General features: G+C 36.6%; 3 protein-coding genes across 4 annotated transcripts; all 3 read right to left on the bottom strand.

Annotated features, from left to right (window-relative positions):
• Positions 1-3,581: 3,581 nt before the first annotated feature.
• LOC103338087 (F-box/LRR protein) lies at positions 3,582-7,674 on the bottom strand. Of its 2 annotated transcripts, XM_008241273.2 has the most exons (10): positions 7,297-7,674; positions 7,077-7,184; positions 6,873-6,965; positions 6,626-6,769; positions 6,335-6,436; positions 6,169-6,208; positions 5,673-5,828; positions 4,728-4,909; positions 4,392-4,510; positions 3,582-4,195 (listed from the first exon to the last, which is right to left on the bottom strand). In XM_008241273.2, exons 1-10 carry the CDS (start codon positions 7,537-7,539, stop codon positions 3,766-3,768), a joined length of 1,617 nt encoding a protein of 538 aa, XP_008239495.1. In that variant the 5' UTR covers positions 7,540-7,674; the 3' UTR covers positions 3,582-3,765. The 2 variants fall into 2 exon arrangements, with proteins under 2 accessions (XP_008239495.1, XP_088897452.1); XM_089041326.1 differs by lacking the exon at positions 6,873-6,965 and having other exon boundaries at positions 7,297-7,666.
• An 825-nt stretch (positions 7,675-8,499) lies between these two features.
• LOC103338224 (F-box/LRR-repeat protein At5g63520-like) lies at positions 8,500-11,553 on the bottom strand. Its single transcript, XM_089041557.1, has 10 exons — positions 11,260-11,553; positions 11,073-11,180; positions 10,890-10,982; positions 10,686-10,814; positions 10,469-10,570; positions 10,321-10,360; positions 10,030-10,182; positions 9,648-9,829; positions 9,378-9,484; positions 8,500-9,256 (listed from the first exon to the last, which is right to left on the bottom strand). The coding sequence occupies exons 1-10, from the start codon at positions 11,482-11,484 to the stop codon at positions 8,821-8,823; spliced, it is 1,575 nt and encodes a 524-aa protein (XP_088897683.1). The 5' UTR covers positions 11,485-11,553; the 3' UTR covers positions 8,500-8,820.
• A 2,206-nt stretch (positions 11,554-13,759) lies between these two features.
• LOC103338088 (squamosa promoter-binding-like protein 13A) lies at positions 13,760-17,328 on the bottom strand. Its single transcript, XM_008241274.2, has 4 exons — positions 16,972-17,328; positions 15,913-16,438; positions 15,148-15,281; positions 13,760-14,590 (listed from the first exon to the last, which is right to left on the bottom strand). The coding sequence occupies exons 2-4, from the start codon at positions 16,329-16,331 to the stop codon at positions 13,932-13,934; spliced, it is 1,212 nt and encodes a 403-aa protein (XP_008239496.1). The 5' UTR covers positions 16,332-16,438; positions 16,972-17,328; the 3' UTR covers positions 13,760-13,931.
• Between the last annotated feature and the right edge of the window lie 183 nt (positions 17,329-17,511).

Raw genomic sequence — 17,511 nt, 5'->3', positions numbered from 1 at the left:
TTACCTATTGGTCGGTCAGATGCCGGCTATAATTTGTTTTGACGTTTTTTGTTTGATTTTATGCTAATTACACCCAAAATAAAATAAATCCCAAATTTAAGATCCCAAATGAGGTGAAGACTCATAGCCCCACTTGGGTGAAAGCAGGATTTGATTCCATATCCTTGAAAGCAATGCCAAGAGCAACATTCTTCAGTTTCAGATTGGTGAATTGAAGTGGGCAATGTGGCTCTTGGGCAGTCAATAAATTGAAAATCTTATAAATAATAAATAAAAAACAATAAATTTGTAAATCTTCAAAGGGCAAACGGTGGAGCTAGTGCTTGTTTCTTCTTGTGGAGGCTGGGGTCATATCTGGTTTCGTTTTCAGTGGGCTTCTATATTCATTTCCCTTTCAAAGACATGCACTTAAATCATGAAGAAAAATGGGACAAGATAAAATTAGGTTTGAGTCATTCAGTGTTTGGCGAATACGCATACGTTTGTTTCTCCTGTGTTTAGTGGAGATAATGAGCACACCATTACCATGCATTATTACATTAATTAATTATAATATAATTTATTCACACTAGATTAGAGGTTGTATTTTCTTGCTAAATACATTTATAAATTTTAAAAAAAAAACAAACGAACAAACCCTAGTTGTCAACAACCCAAATAAGACCTTCAAAAGTTCCTCAATTGAACATATTATAATTATGATCACCATCATCGCCATATGAACAAGTCTCCTAAGCATTCATTTGGCAACTTCTAAATTGGACGGCAACGAATTCCATAGAATATTGGCTACTTTTAATTTCATGGTTTTGCCAGTTCAATCTACCTGTGTATGGTTGAAAATACAATAATTTGAAAGATTCAACCCTCTAAACTATGGGGGGTGACAACACCAATACACCAAAACAAAACCCAAAAAAAAAAAAACTATTATGAAACTATTATGGCAAAGGTTTGTGTAATGACCACTACAATTGGAAATTAGAAGGAAATTGCAACTAAGGCATCTTTCTTGTGCATTCACTGTGACAATGTCATAGATCACTAAGCATTTGTGGAAGACCAAATGGAAAATTTTATTAAATATAATACCTTCTCCCAAATGAAACAAAGATTTTGACGTCTCAACCGTTGTCTGCTTGTATTTGTTTGCAACCCATCTTTATAAATTCCTTTCTTCTTTCATTTCTTTTATATATCTGTCTCCCCATTTGCACCTTCTAGTTCAATGGCTTCTCCACATCCATCACCTCTTTTTTTGGTTCATTTTTTTTCTTCTATGCATCGTTGACTCGCCATCGATACGTATAAGAGGAAACCATATGAAGAAGAAGAAGAAGAAGAAGAAGAAGGTTTTTGATAGAGTGATATAAAGCAATGGAGGTGATCAAATTTATGATTTCCTTCCTGCCTTATCAGTTGTCTTCTTGTTTAGCTAAAAAATGTGGGATGTTGGAATGGCTCAATCAAATCAAATCTCCCAAGTATTGGGTCCTTTGATTTGATTGAGCCGTGCCAATATCACAGTTGCATTTTCACTTCATCCCATTTCGTGCTAACTAGTTTCTTCTTTTTTCCCTTTTTGGGCTCTAATTTATTACAAATTTTGTTGTATACTGATAACTGTGCTATACATGATCCTACGCACATGTACGTATACACATACATCCACATATATACATCTCATCTTATGTTAACATGCCTAAAATAGAACCCTGCATTCAGACATGATTCCATCTAATTTATTATTTTAGTAATAGAAATTACTATATTTTTGTATTTATTTAGATATGTTTGCAAATTGCATGGTTGCATCCACTTGTTTGGAAGCAAACTAAAGTTCTTGCAATTGAAAATATTTAGTGCATTATGTTCTTGGCAGCTAAATTTATTATAAGTGGTATATTGAACCCTCATTCGCATATATTTATAGTATATCTATATATGTATATAGCATGAAAATGTACTACACAATGTTCGTTGATCACCAATTGTGCAACCAAAGTGTATAAGCAGTTATGTTCAACTAAAGTAAAGGTCCAAAATGGACTCCACACCACTAAAGCATCCAAGGAAGAAGCTGACCAAGCCGAAGGGGTAAGAGGAGCTAACCAATTCCCTTCTCCTTCTCTTTGATCTTTCCTGAAGGATACCTACTTCTTGGATGTTGGATGTGAGAAGTAAGGATAAAGAGTTAAGTATAAGCAACCAAATTACAATTGAGTGATCCCCAAGCGAAATCTACATCCTTCATGAAGGAAGGAACATCAAACAACATATCTAATGCTATAATGGTGCGGGAGTATATGATATCACAAGATAAACGCTGTTATAGACATGCAGAGTGCAACGAGTATCACTATCTTTATGCAAGAAACACATTCCCAATCTACCGTCGGAAATGTAAATGAATCGTACCTAAAAACCCAATGCATTTGCCTCTGACAACCTATCGACATAGTCAACCGAGAATGAGCAACCAGACTGCTTCAAATCCTCGTTGACATTGCAAACAGTATGTTAGAATTGCAAACATCGAACAATTATAATTTATGAATCTAGTGTATATTAAAGAAGAATACAATAACAATAGTTCAAGGGATGTAATCATAGGATAAAAGGTGTGTGAGCGTTTTTAGCAACAAAAAAAAAACATTGTTTGGCTAAGGATGTAATTGGTTGGAAGTAGATGAGGATCTTGTTCGAGAAATCGATGAGTTTTTTTATTTGTCAAAAAAATTTAAGGGTTTTGGAGGTTTGAAAACAAAGGTGATTGCCAAGCGAAAACTACATCCGTCCTGAAAGGAGGAACAACATGCAACATATCTAATGCTATAGACATTCAAAGTGCAACGAGCATCACTATCTTTTTGCAAGAAATTCAGTCCCAATCTACTATCAGAAATGTAAATTAACCATATCCAAAAACCCAATGCATTTGCCTCTAACAACCTCATCAACATACTCAACCGGCCTTTGACAACCTCATCAACGTACTCAACTAACAATGACCAACCAAACTGCTTAAAATGTTCGTTGACATTTCTCCGGGACCTCAGCGAAACTTAGATCATTATAATTATTGCAAACATCCTATCCCGTGGATGGAAGCATCAGACAATTTTATGAATCTAGTGTATATTAGAGAGGAATACAATAACAATGGTTCCAAGGGATGTAATCATTGGATCAAAGGGGTGCATGTTTAAGTCAAATACAGATTAGTCTACTGGTAGGGTGAGTGTTTTTCCAAACGCATTGTTTAGCTAAGGATGTCAAAAATGGGTGTGTGTGTGTGTGTGCGTGCGTGTATACGCATTCTGAGGTTACCCATAAATAACCTCAAAGTTCCCTTTATAGGCCACCAATAAAGGAAAAGATCACTCTAGTGGTGATGTTAGACTTTTCTAGTATTGGCTAAGCGTGGTTTCTATTCTATTAATACGCAAAAAGTGAGAAAAGTTTTTGAGTTGATTCATTAGGCCAAAAATTGCACACACCCAAATAAAAAGTGAACGGCTTGAAAAATTAACTTCGCATTTATGACATAGTATATATATCGCATGAAAATGCGCTACACAGAAAAGAAAACACCCAATGCAAATTAATTTCGGGGTCATACAAATAGTTCATTGATCATCAACAGTGCAACCAAAGTGTAAATAGTTGTGTTCAACTAAAGTAAAGGTTAAAAGAAATAAAGAAAAATAAGGAAAATGAGTCAAGCATAAGCAACCAAATTACAGTCGAGCGAGCGTCAAACATCTAATGCTCCAATGGTACTGGAGTATATGATAGTACAAGATAAATGGTGCTATAAACATGCATATTGCAACGAGCATCACTATCTTTATGTGCTTCCCCAGTCAACCTTGAAGGGCCACGTCCAATTTCTCCCCCGCAAAATATTCCTGCCAGTGGAACCCCAGGGAAGTTCTCCACGAAAGGAGAACCATCAACATTGACGCGTCCGAAGAATGACTCACCACGGCCACAACAAGCGAACATAAAACCCCCAAATACTTCACTTATATGACGACGATGTTTTGAATCTTCATCTGACTTCAACTTTTTAAGGCTTGAGGAGACATTGTTACATGAAGATAATGCAGATTCGGGGTCAGAACGATAGAAATGGAAGTAATCGGCAGTTTTAATGCCAACACCACTGACATAAAGGTACTCATCATCTCCTCTGTGGAAAAGGCCTCATGTTAATACTTAAATCAATAGATTTATCAAAAAAAGTTTTAAATCAATATAATAGAAATTCAGAAGAGAGCTGGTATACTATCCATGCAGAACTGTGCAGGAAATCCATTCCGAGTCCAAGATCAAAAGTTGCAAAAGACAATACAAACCAGTTAAAGATGAAAAGTTCTGAATATTACCCTACAACTCCGTGGAATTCTAAGGACGTAATCATTCTTGGCTTCTCTGATCCCATGGAGATATTTCTTCGTTTTATAACCCCAACGTATAGATCAGAAGAATCAGCATAATCTTCTAACTGTCACAAAAACATTTCAAAAACAAGAAAAGTACTTGTAAGAATATCTGATACTTACATAAAATAGGTTTTACATTTACTATATATGTTAAATTAATTCACTTGTAATATTTTTTGGATTCACTAATCCAATGTAAAACAATACTTCAAAGTCAACTGGCACTTTCTGCAGATTTTTAACATGCACCACTTGGAAATTTTAAATGTGTTCTTTTACCTCATCGTTGATGTCATTAAGAAGTTGTTGACCATCAAGAATCTCTGGGTGTCCTTCTCTTCTAGCAGTTAGCCAAGTAGAATGCTCACAGTTGTTCTCTTTAACAGAAACAGCCTTGTGCCTGGGACCTACTGTTGACACTCCTTTTGACAATGCAATTTGGAATTGAATATCTCCCATACCTTCTCATTTATATCAGACCAGATAAGTGATAATGAAACACATTGGGCAGTTTGATATAATAACTTTACAGAATAAGAGAGCAATCATAGATATACTACATGATTACTAGAGTAACAGCAAAGGGGTGGGCCAAGGTTTCCACATGAAAGCAGGAAGAAGAAAACAACTAAGTCACTAGGAAAGTTCAGAAGCAAGCATCTATGAAACCTTATCAGCACATAATGAGGCGTGTGAGATACAATCTGGAAAGTTCAAAAAAAGAAGAAAAAAAACACTTACTCATAAAAATAAAAACAATTTGAAAAAAGCAATGCATTAAAAAAACGGAAAACCTTTATTTATCAAACGTTGAGATTAGCATGCATCTCAAATATGGAAACCAGATTAAAGTCAATTGTGAAGTTATGCAATTTTGAAAAGTCACTGTTCCAAAATTTGAAAACAAACTGTGATCGAAACCAAAACCCCATTTTGTTAAAGTATGCAAGCATTAAACATGAAAAGCATAAGTAATATGCTTCAGAATTGAATACATCTGGCTGTGTTTTAAATTGGCAAAGGGGGCTGCAAAATATACTGCAACCTGAAGTGGCTTCAGATTTTCAAAGGCTAAGGTAGCAATCTATCAAGAAACGATATATATCTTTGATTTCTTTCTTCAAATTTTGTCAAGGCATACAAGTTAGCTATGTGAACAGGAAACTACACTGGAAACAACATGAGGAGCACAGTAATGTATAAATAAAGAAATTAAATCATTACCAGATGGCTTGTCTTTGTCCCTGGCAAATATAAGAGCAACAGCATCTGAAAAGTTTTTTGCACTCCCACAGACATTTCTAGACTCATTCCCACTTCTATACAAAAAGCGACCTCTCTCATCACCCACAATGACCGTTTCCATAGGCATAGAATAGTCTGCAATAAATGAGATATTGAGATATAATCAACAAAAGTTGATCCAGTAAGATCTTGCAACAGAAAATTTTATTGCAACACACAAAAATTTGAAAGTATCGGCCTGTCTCCCTCATGTTTCAAAAGCTAAACAAATCATTCCTTGTATTTCCTAGCCATGAAACAAAGTGTTTTTTTCTTTTCTTTTCTTTTTCATATTCCTCTTCTAACCCCATTTCTTTTTTAGCAGTTAAAGTTTTCAGTTATAAGCATAAAACTACTTTTATGTTTTTCCTCATAAAGACAGTCTAATTAAAGAAGATATAAAAACATAATATGATTACACAGTGAGGATACTCACCCAATGCATCAATTATTGGTTTCATGTTAATAAGCCCATCCTGTACCATCAATCACGTCAAATATTAGCAATGCAACAATGGAAAACTGCAGTTGATTTTTAACAGAGGGAAAAAACAAGGAAAAAAAGAACGAATAGGCAATCAAGTATGAGGACAGAAACTCACTCCAAACATCATAATTCCAACAGGGAAGGTGCAACCTGAAACAGAGGCTGTGTAATCTTTAATATCCATGATGAATTTATCAAGCAAGACCTCTCGAGGTTCCTGATGTCATTGTAAACGTTTATGCGTCAACAAATCCATTACTGCGGAAAGAGCTTGAAAGATTCTACAAATTTCCACAAATGATAATAACAACCGAAACTATATGTCCCAAGTTTCCACATCTGAAATTCATCACTGTAGAACTTTCAAAAAAAATCAGCATTTCAGATTCATTGTAGAATTTGGCACCTTTGTTGATCTTAACAGTGGAATAGCATCAACTTTCAATCCCGGCACAAAGCCAACTGTCAAAAGGATGCCGTAGTTCACATCCTTTGCTGGTATAGAGCAATCTTCATCACTTCCATCACCACAAACATCTCCCCACTTAACCTAATTAACCAAAGTTTACCCAAAATTAGTAAAGAGTTAAACTTGCTGCAAAGTAATGAACAAAACCTAGGCGAACCCCAAAATACACAACTATCTATGAAACCTCTTTGAATTCATGGGTAAGAGCATCCCTTCCAATAATTCCGCTTGAAGTAGAAATGATAAACGGAACGTTGGACCCCAATTTTTTTGATATCTACAATATTGAACAGTAACACAAGAAAAATCCATAATTTGATTTTTTTAAAATTAAATATGTGTATATATAATGAAGTAAATTAAGGTTCATAGGATCAAGAACACATACAAGCTTGAAAATTTCATACAAGCGAAACCCACTGCCAATATTAGCTACAACGAAATGAGGTCGTATCGGCTCAGCTAGAACCTTCTCGATAACCTCTTTCACAGCAGCCTATCAATTCCAAGACACAAAAATAAAGCTTGACATACATATATACGCAGAGAAAATGTGTGATAAAATGTGGGTGCTCGTGATTTTCTGGGAAACCAAACGGGGGCAAAACCTTAGGCGAGGGGTGGAGAGAGAGGGCAGAGGCGAGTTTTGGGCGAGAGAGGATTCGACTGCAGATTTGGTTCCAGGATTTGCTAACGCACGCCGCCGATGCGAAGGATAAGGCGGGCAAGCGCGAGAGGATGTTGTAGATAAGGTCGTCGTTTATCGGCGATAACAACCCCGCCGTCGTTTGGGGCCGTTTCATGTCCTTTTTGTTTTTGATCGTCAACGACGACGACGATGCCTCGTCCATCTTTGTTCTGTAAAGATGGCAACTTTCAGAGTCTCAAGTCTCAAGCAATTGCAAGTTTCAAGCTTTGGTTGGTTTCAGCTATCGTGTTTGTATCTGCCCTTTCTTCCTTTAGTTGGAAAAATCGAACGAACTACTGGTAAAATATTCTTACTGTATAAATAAAAACAGGAAAAATACTATATAAGATTATAAAATAAAATAAATATTTTTTTTCTAAGCATATAATATAAATAAACATAAGTAATCACAGGAAAATTTGGAACACATTTCAGTCAAGCAAGTTATGTAACAAGCGATGTGTCAATTACTAAATTAATATCTCAACTCTCTCCCATCATAAAGCAAAGGTTAGTGAGGTAAAGCTCAATTGATTTAGATCTTCTATTTTCACTGTAGTTCGAAACTCTCAAGCACTCAATAAATATTTGTGTGTAAACTCCTCCACCAATTGCTTGTACTAAAAAAAGAATTGAAAAAAGAGTTTGTATATCTATTATTATTGTTCTAACTTCTAATGATATAATTAGTTAATGTGATTTAAAAATGATGTCCATCAAGCATTACTTTTGAGTTAATAGTCAAGTATCCTCATATCTACCAAGGACGTGTTAGTTCATTTTTGAAAGGCTATGTTTAGGGGTGGGCATCAATCCGGCCGACCTAATGAATCTGTAATTATAAATCTGGTTTGGTTTTAATTAAAAAAGTCAAACGGTTTAAAAATTGAATCGTACCGTATATAGTTTGATTTGGTTTGATTTTGAGCTTTTGTAAAACCAGCCTAAACCAACTTATGTTTGAGAGAGATATTTTGAGATTAATTTATATGTTAATTAAACACACATCCATGTCTATGATTTGAAAAAGTGTTTTTTAAAAGAAGCAGCTAACGTGCACTTCTTCAGGAAGAACCTTCAAATGCTTTATCAGGAAACACTTGGTGATGATAAGGGCTTCATATGCACATAGGATACTACCATTATCAATTTTCATTTGGATACATACTAATAGTACCAGCACTTCTCATTTAGCTCCCTCCACATGATCAAGTTTGAACAACTATAGAAGCTACAATGGAATTGCCTGGCCTAGACCTAGTGTACATAAATGATAAACGCAATTGGAAGAGATGGCAAGACAGAACACCAACTTTCTGCCAACATCCCTACCAAAACCAAACAACAACAAAAGAAGATGAAAAAAGAAACCCTAGATCTTGAAGATCTTTTATTTCCATTCTCCAACTTTATTTAATCCACATGGAGAAAAATTGAGCAATATCTACTCATCTATGATCATTGGAGCCTCAGGAGGAGGAACATATGACATGGCCAAGTAAACAGAGCTGTAGGCATGGACACAGCTGCGAGGACCATTTCGTCGTAGATTTTTCTTAACACCAAGCAAAGCACCACGTCCAATCTCCCCACCGTTACCAAACATACCAGCTACTGGAACTCCCGGAAAGTTCATAGCAAATGGCTTGCTATCAACTCCAGGCCTCTTGAAAAACGACACACCGCGATTTTCGCAGGAGAAGATGAAGCCTCCAAACACCTCTCGCCCGTTTTTCTCATAATCTTCACGCAAAGTTTTAAGTTTGCGACAGGCTTGATCAATGGTGATCAAGGCATTTTCAGCATCTGCATGGTAGAAGAAGAAGATATCACCAGGTTTGATACCAATGCCATCAACAAGGATGAAGTCTCCCTCTCCACTGTTCAAAGTTCAAACCATAAAAACCAACACTAATTAGTCCCTTTTTGTTTTTCAATTGAAATGAATATTTCTACAAGAAATTCAGGCAAACAGAAGTAGAAAAGGGGTTTGTGACTTACTCCTTAACTTCATGAAAGGACAAGGATCTTATGGAGCTTGGTGGTTTTTCCAAAATGGAGTAGTTTCTTCTTTGTGTGACCCCAATGTACATATCAGGCTTTTTGATCTACATCACAACAGATTTTTCTTATAACGAAGTTAAATCTATTTCAACCCTAATTCGGGGGATTTTTACTCTCATTTGTGGTGCTAAATTGACGGTCTGACAATATAATATTCGAGCATATCTATGTTATTCGTGAGTCAATTACGAATTTATAGTGACACACCTGGCTTTTCAGTTCCATTAAAACATCGTAGCAATCGATAATGACACTTTCAAATCCTAGCATTATGGCAGAAACCCATGAAAAAAGACAATGCTTCTCCAGAACTGAAACCGTCTTGAGATGAGGACCAAATGGTATTATACCGTTCGACACTGTGACATGAAACTCAGTCTCCCCTATGTCTGCTCATTAAATTCAATACCAGGAAAGACACAAAGTTGATGAGTTATTAAAAACAGAACTTTGAAACAAGAAAATGGGAAGCACATGAATGACAGAAATAAGCAATAGAGTACCAAAAAAGGGTAAACTACTATGAATTATGATTATGTTCAGACATAATTTGTTGCAGAATATAGGACAGTTCTGCATAGGGAAATACCTTCAGGCTTGTATTGATCCCTCGCAAAAACTAGAGCAGCAGCGGCGAAAGAGAACACATCCTTATTGTAATTTTCCGCTTCATCCATTCGAGTGCACAGAAAGGCGGCACTTGCATCACCAACAATGGCTGTCTCATCTGCCATGACCTGATCTGCAAGATACAGAAAGTTATCAGCCATAAGATCCATAAACAAGTTTGTGGAAACATAAAAATCTATGAGCTTAGAAAATCAGGCTAATAAGTAAGTAATATATACTTATCAACTCATTTTAGGAAAAAAGTACTCACCAAGGATGGTAAGAATAGGATTCATATCCTCATTTTTATCCTAGATGAGCAACCATGAAGTAACCCAATTAGAAGAAATAAAAGAAACTGCCTTGTTGTGAATGTTTAACCAACAAAAGAAAAGATCAGATGAGGAAGACCAACTTACCCCAAACATTATGATACAAGATGGGGATAAAGAACCTGAAGCAGCGCAGGTGAAATCTATAATTTCCATCAGAAAGTGGTCAACCATAGTCAATTGTTGTTCCTGATTAGCAAGAATCTCCAAGTCATGCAATTTTCCTTCACACCAACAAATGGTAATAAAAAGAGAAACACTAATTAAAACCTTAATAGCATTGCAAAGGCAGCAAAAGCTTTACATTCTTTGGCCTTAAGAGTGGGATGACATCGACTTTCAAACCGGGCATGTATCCGACAGACAAAACAATCCCTTGGTTCGAATTGTTCTCATTCCACTCAGAATCACCATCAGTCGATCCCCAAACCACCTGCACAAAATATTCTATTTAGTCAACATGGTCTTTTTATTAACTCAAACAATTCCATGAAATTAAAGAACAAACCTCTCTGAGCTTATCAGTTTGGACATCAGTGCCAATTAGTCCCTTGGCCTTATTGGTTATAACCGGAATTCCAGGGCCTACCTTCCCAGTGATCTGCAGCAGAACAACCACTCTCAAAAAGAAAAAGAAAAACAACAAAAGATAACAACAACAAATTTAAGCAGAGGTAGAATGATCATTTACAAGGTGGTGAGTTTCTTCCAAGCTAAAATTTATGCCGATGTATGCGACAATGAAGTCCGGTCGAAGCGGCTTAGAGAAAGCGTCAGCAAGAACCTCATCTAAGGCAGCCTTCAAAAAAAAAAAAAAAAAAAGAACCATACATGAAACAAAATCCAGAGTTAAGCAAACAGAGTTATTTAAGACTCACATGCAGGTCCGGATTGAGAGACAAAGCTGAAGAGAACTGAGGACGAGAAAGAATTTTGTTGCAGCTTTGGTTCCACGTTTTGCCAACACAGGCAGCTGATGACGCGAAAGAAACGGCGAGTGGTCTCGCCAGAATGTTCGCTGAAACGTCGTCGTGCGCCGGAGAAAACACTCCTTTTGCGTCAGTCATTTCCACTTCTGCAACCATGTCAGGTTTTGCAGCCATTGTCGTCTTCTCGTCTTCTCGTCTCCTCCTTCTGCTTTGTTATGAGAACGGAACGTAACAATGCTCTGAGTAGCTCTGCTCTATTGTGATGGTAGGAGTGGGAGCTCCTTTTTATATCTGATTTTTTGAACCTTCCTGAGTTAGGTAGCAGAAAACGACGCTGTTTTACATGCAAAATCATAAATTTTCATTTGTCTACTCTGCCAGAGAAAATCCAATCCAATCAAACAGTTTCCTAAATCCAAAGTATTAAATTGGATTTGAATTCTCTCAATTTACTACTTTTTTGGTGCTAGGCTATGCTACGAAACGAAAGTTCGTAGGTGCGATGTACCGTTAATCTCAATCGTACGTTTATATGGGTTATATATCAATGTACGGTTTAAATTGCTCACATGAGATGGATGTAATGCTTATTTTTCTACCGGAGATATTTTCGGTGTGACGGTCATGCCGCTACTTATTTTTACCAATCCACTAGTCTTATAAACATGTATTTGTTTTTTAATATCATACTTTAGGTCAATGCCATATAATTAATGCCGTCTACCTATATATTATAGGAAATTTCACTAAAACATCCAAAATGGAGGTTGAAATTATAAAAAAACCCAACACCCAAAACACTTTATAAACACACCCAAAATCCATCATTACACACACTCAAAACCCATTTATAAACACACCCAAAAAGTTGACTTTGGGGTTGATTTTGGGTGTGTTTCTATGTTTAAATAGTGCTTGAATTTTTTTATAAATACATGTCTAGGATTAGGTTTATTTATAAATTTGTATATATTACAATACGTAACTAAGCAACAGGATGTGACAGCAACAATCACACACAAGTATTTTGATAACTTTAATGTTATTTATTACCGCATCTGTCTTCACTGATTGTACTACAAGAACCTAATTAAATCGTATCTGGTGTTTTTTGAGTTGTTTTAAAATCTTTTGTCCTTTTCGACATGAATGTAAGAATGGATGCATAGTATGTATCGAATTGGAAGAGTTCTCTTATGTTGCTAAGCCACGAAAGTAGAGTTTACGCATGCAATATACTGTTTATCTCTTCCGTACGTATATGTGGGCCTATATCAATATACGGTATTACCAATACACTCATGTCACTCGGTTTTTTTTTATAACTAGTATAGCCGTACGGCTATACTCGTTTTCGTAATTTTTTTTTAAAAATAGTATAGCCGCTCGGCTTTACTGTTTTAACACGTGGCGCATAGGCGCTAGGTGGGTCTTGTTTAATATACATATAAATCGTATAGCCGCTAGGCTATACAACTATTAGTGTTTCTAACACATAGTATAGCCTCTCGGCTAAACCTAATTTGACACGCGGGTACCTAAGCGCTGGGCGGGCCTCTTTTGTTTTTTATGAATAGTATAGCCGGTCGGCTATACGTGATTTTATTTTTTATTTTTAAATAGTATAGCCGGGCGGTTTGACTCGGGTTTTTTATTTAAATATTTCAATTGAAATGGACAAGAGTATTAGGCGCTGCTTGGTGAACTTATAAATGTTGGGACTTGACTTATTAAATTAAACAACAATCCCACATATTGTATCTTACAAGTCCTAACCAGAGGGTGGAACTCAAAAAGATTGGCTTGGACTCAACACCAATACAGTCCAAGCTGAGCTACCAATTTTATAACATGTGTATTTGTTTGTCCTATACCTTGGGTTTGCAACATATCATTTATGATGTCCACTTTAATGATAACACATAGATTAGTAATACTTTGTGGCGGTGTGAGGATGACACCCAAGTATTTTTATATCTTTGATGCTATTTATTACCATATCTCGTCTCGAGTCTTCTTTGATTATGTTCGAATAACCTAATTAAACCGTATCTCGTGTTTTTGAGTTGCTTTTAAATCTTAAGGTTTCACTCATGAATTTTTTGTATTTTGAGGTTTTGCTCCTGAACCCTATGAATTTTCGTATTTTGGTGTTTCGCTATGAAGTTTTGCATCTACATATTATTTAATTTGCAGAGACTCAATATGTCCTCAGACTCAATATGCCCTCAGGAACTGGCAGAGCCCTCAAAAAACGAATTGGCACTCAAGTGAGTACAGAGCAAGCCGGCTTTTGCTTCCCCATATGGTCAAACACATTCACAGTTCTTTTGCAGGTCAGATTGGTAATTAATTGACTGATATTCTTTGACCATAGTACAATTTCATGAGAAACTACGAAGCGAAGAGTCAAACTCCTATGTGGTGAATGGAAAAGGCAAATAAGGAGTTGACCAAAATGGTTGTCCATCATGATTCATGAGGAGCCAAATATAATTAATCATAGTTGGGAGAGTATGTAAATAGTATCCTTTAGTTTACAGGAAGGCTAGAAGGCCCTGCAAAATCATACAAAGAGGTTCTAAATGAATTATGCAGCAGTATAGGAAACCTGCATTTTGCTACTGCCAATGGAAGGGAAGTGTTTGAGGGGCTTGATGTTGATGTTGATGTTGTTGATTGTTCCCCAGAGACCCATCAGAGCCTATGTGAAACATTCCGGGGCAATGAACATTTGCTTCACTTCCATTGGAGACCAGAACTGAATCCATGGGCTCTATACTGTTGTTCCCATGAAGGCTTCCGGGGCCTAATCGTTGTTGCATCAGAGATATTGAATTAGGCTGCTGCACCATGTGTCTCAAACCTATTTCAGATGTCTGCTGTGTCTGTGGTGATGACAGAAGAGAGAGAGCACAATCCGAATCGTGGATTTGAGTTGTTAGCCTGTCACAAAACATTTTGCTCTTTGCCCCACCACCAGTTTCTGAGAATGAAATGGTATTCAGAAGAGGCTGGCAGACAGATGCTCCATGATGAGATGTTTGGTTGTGGAGTGGGGAGCTTTGGAAAAGTGAGAATTGCTTTCCTCCCTTGTAGGTGCTGCTGGTGCTGGTTGAGGACCCAAGAAACATGTTTTGTTTATCTATCAATGGCAGTTGGAGATGCTGGTTATGAAGACCGGTATCGGCCTCAGCTTTGACAACTCCGGCCCACGTTGGGTTCACAACCGTGGTGGAGGGGTACACAAGTGAACTGGAGAATGGTAGCAATTGTGTACCTGCAAGAAGTGAAAATCTAATTTAATGCAAGAAATCCAAACTGCTTTATTTTAAAGAAAATGCATAAGTATATACTGGATTGTGAGTTGACATCAAATTCAAGAAATCCCATCAGTCTGCTTGAGAATTTAGTTCATGTAAGTTTGTACTAATCTATGATCAGTTAGTAAAAGCAGAAAAATTTGCAGTTCAAATGACATCTAAAGACAGGCAGCACTTGACAATAAGATTAATACTTTGGAAGAACCATAAAAAAAATTTAAAGAGAAGGATCTTATTGAAGTCAAATACCAGGCTATAAGGATAGGCCACCAGAATTTGCTTTAGTGGCCACTATGTCATCAAGTGCGGAAATTGACCACACATAGTTGATGAAGCACTCAGCTGAGTGGATATGTTCAAATAAAAAGTTCCAGAGTATACTATACTATTACTTCTAAAGTTCTATGTACGGATGCAAGAATGAGTCATATCTGTCTGTGCCTGTGCACAAGTGCATGCACATGCCAGCTTCGAAGATATAGATAAGTGCACCACAAACAAGGTTGCAGCTAACCTTGGTAACTGGACAAATAACTTCCCGAACGTGACAAGGGTTCTGGTTGGGGCTTCCTTCGTCTACGATTGTGTCCATCAAGACGCTTCCTGCAGCTTCTCTTTCCTTCATCAAATTCCTCCAGCGAATGGAACCTACATAAAAGACTGAAGTTTGAGAAACTTGATCTTTCCAGGATCATGGCTCAGAACAGAAGGAATAACTCATCTGAAACTAACATATATAGATATCATCTTGAATATAAGAAACTAATCGATATCAGTTGAATTCTTGTTCGTTCACATTTGCAAGTCTACTAAAATATAAACAAAATATCAGATAGACTTGAAAGTTAACTCATATTCCTATTGCAGAGACATGAGGACATCTGTGGTACACTACCTCTTTAGAGAAGGATCACAAAGATGAACATCCTTCTGTAAGACATTCTAATTCCTGTATAATCAACCCAGCTATGACTCTCTCTCATATATAATAAGATCGCTTTCTAAATACTAAATACATATCAAAGTTACAATTCAGTGCAAATGCTTCACCAAGGCAGCAGAATGCTTGGAGAGATGAAAATGACCTACCAACTTCTGTTGACAATATTTTGGGATAATCGCTGTGTAAGTAAAATTAAAATGCAAAATCAAAATAGGGAAATACTTGATCAAGAACATTGCAATAACTAAGGTGCTCCACATTCTAAAGCAAAATTCAAGTGAAAGAAAAACAACCAATGTTACTCTTACATGAAACACTTGCTGTAAAATCTTATACCTGCTGCACTGCTGGCAGAATCGTTGCTTTTGGCCGTTAATTGTGACCTGAGGAGTCTTAGAGTGGAGCTCACAGACTTTATGGCGTCTATGGTAATCTCTACAAACACTAAGGTCTGAATTGCAGCCATCAACAAGGCATGAGACTGTCTGAGATCCACTGTAAGCTGCTCTTGACCTCTTTGATGGTCCAGAAGGCGATGATGTAGTTTTCGGACCCCCAGCCTCCTTCAACATATCCACCAACTCATTGTTACCTGAATCACCCAACCGACCAAGCTTCAAATCAACAGAAAAGTTGCCTTTGATGGTCCTATGATCTCCAAAGCTACTAGACCCATCAACTGTGCCTAAGTTGGAAAAGGTTTCTTGTTCTAGTTCAGTCAAATCCCAAGAAGGTGCTTTCAAGTTCCAGTCCATAAAAACTCTTACTTCTAAAGCTTGTTTATTCTACTTCTCCTCCCCGGCTCCCTCCTCCAACCCCCCTCAATTAAGCTTTTCTCTCTTGCTATTTGTAATTGTATCACCTTCAATAAGAATGCATTTCAAAAGTTCATCACAATAAACATTATTAAAGAATGAAAACACCAAATAACTTCATCAGAAATCCAAATAAACAGAGGTTTAATGATGAAACAAATTTCTCTATGCAGCTTGTGCACTCTCAAATTCCAAAAGGGTTAATCTATTCTATCAGACATAACAGCAATATGCCGATTTAAATACTGTCTCAGAAACCCAAATTGACCAAAAAATTATACAAGAATCCCAACCAATTTATATGCGGGAGCTTAAACAAAATTAACACTTAACTAAGAAAATATAAAGTAGCAAAGCAAGAAATGCAACTCTGGGAATTGCAATCTTTGTTTTCTCCAAATAGAAGATAGAAACCCAAACTAGAAAGTCTTCTAATAAATTAATGATATCTAAGCAGTGTTTCTCCAAGAAATTGGGAAGCTATAAGATGAAAAACATTACTATTTTAGACCATTAAACAAATAAATAAACACAAACAAACAAGAGAGAGAAAGAGAAGAAGAGGTGAGAGAATACTTACAGATAAGTGGTGCAGAAGAAGAATGGTTTTCCAGCCATTTATTCACTGACATGGATTCCATTAATAACCAATAAAGTGGGTAGTCAAGGAAATAAAATAAAAAGCTAAAGCTAAAAAAATTATGAGTTGGGAGTTGTAGGTTTAAGAGGTGAAGGATCACTTATTGTACCAGTCAGCAAAATGCCATTGGAGGTATCTGCTGCACAGAGAAAGAGAGAGAGAGTGGATAATGTAAATGAAGGAGCATAGATATTATTAGTGAAGTGAGAGAGAGATGCTTATAGAAAAGGAAGAAACTGCAAATGAAGGGGGCCAAGTTCACTTCCCCTTTATTTAAAAATTTCTTTTTGTCCATTTTAGGGTTTGTTTGAAATGTGTTAAGTAGGAGGAGGAGAGAAGGGAAAATAGTGACAGCTTGTTTGTAGCTTTCAGACTTTTACAAACCAAGAAAAATAAGTACAAGGATGGATGCTCAGGACAAACCATGTGGCATTGTGTTTCGCATTTCATGGCATGTCCTTCATTTGGGTTCCTTTTACT

The sequence above is a fragment of the Prunus mume genome, linkage group LG7, assembly GCF_029339155.1.
Source record: "Prunus mume cultivar Tortuosa linkage group LG7, ASM2933915v1, whole genome shotgun sequence".
Classification (NCBI taxonomy): domain Eukaryota; kingdom Viridiplantae; phylum Streptophyta; class Magnoliopsida; order Rosales; family Rosaceae; genus Prunus; species Prunus mume.
Note: the sequence above shows the minus strand (reverse complement) of the source record. Positions and strands in the feature narration are given on the sequence as shown.

Coding starts and splice junctions, on each gene's coding strand:
- LOC103338088 (XM_008241274.2), bottom strand. CDS start 16,331: ATGGACTGGAACTTGAAAGCACCTTCTTGGGATTTGACTGAACTAGAA. Junction 15,282..15,912: donor TTCTGCCAGCAGTGCAGCAG/GTATAAGATTTT, acceptor TCTTTTATGTAG/GTTCCATTCGCTGGAGGAAT. Junction 14,591..15,147: donor TTATTTGTCCAGTTACCAAG/GTTAGCTGCAAC, acceptor CACTTCTTGCAG/GTACACAATTGCTACCATTC.
- LOC103338224 (XM_089041557.1), bottom strand. CDS start 11,484: ATGGCTGCAAAACCTGACATGGTTGCAGAAGTGGAAATGACTGACGCA. Junction 10,815..10,889: donor AAACTGATAAGCTCAGAGAG/GTTTGTTCTTTA, acceptor TATTTTGTGCAG/GTGGTTTGGGGATCGACTGA. Junction 10,571..10,685: donor CACTCTTAAGGCCAAAGAAT/GTAAAGCTTTTG, acceptor CTTGCTAATCAG/GAACAACAATTGACTATGGT.
- LOC103338087 (XM_008241273.2), bottom strand. CDS start 7,539: ATGGACGAGGCATCGTCGTCGTCGTTGACGATCAAAAACAAAAAGGAC. Junction 7,185..7,296: donor CTCTCCACCCCTCGCCTAAG/GTTTTGCCCCCG, acceptor TGGAATTGATAG/GCTGCTGTGAAAGAGGTTAT. Junction 4,196..4,391: donor GAATTCCACGGAGTTGTAGG/GTAATATTCAGA, acceptor CCTTTTCCACAG/AGGAGATGATGAGTACCTTT.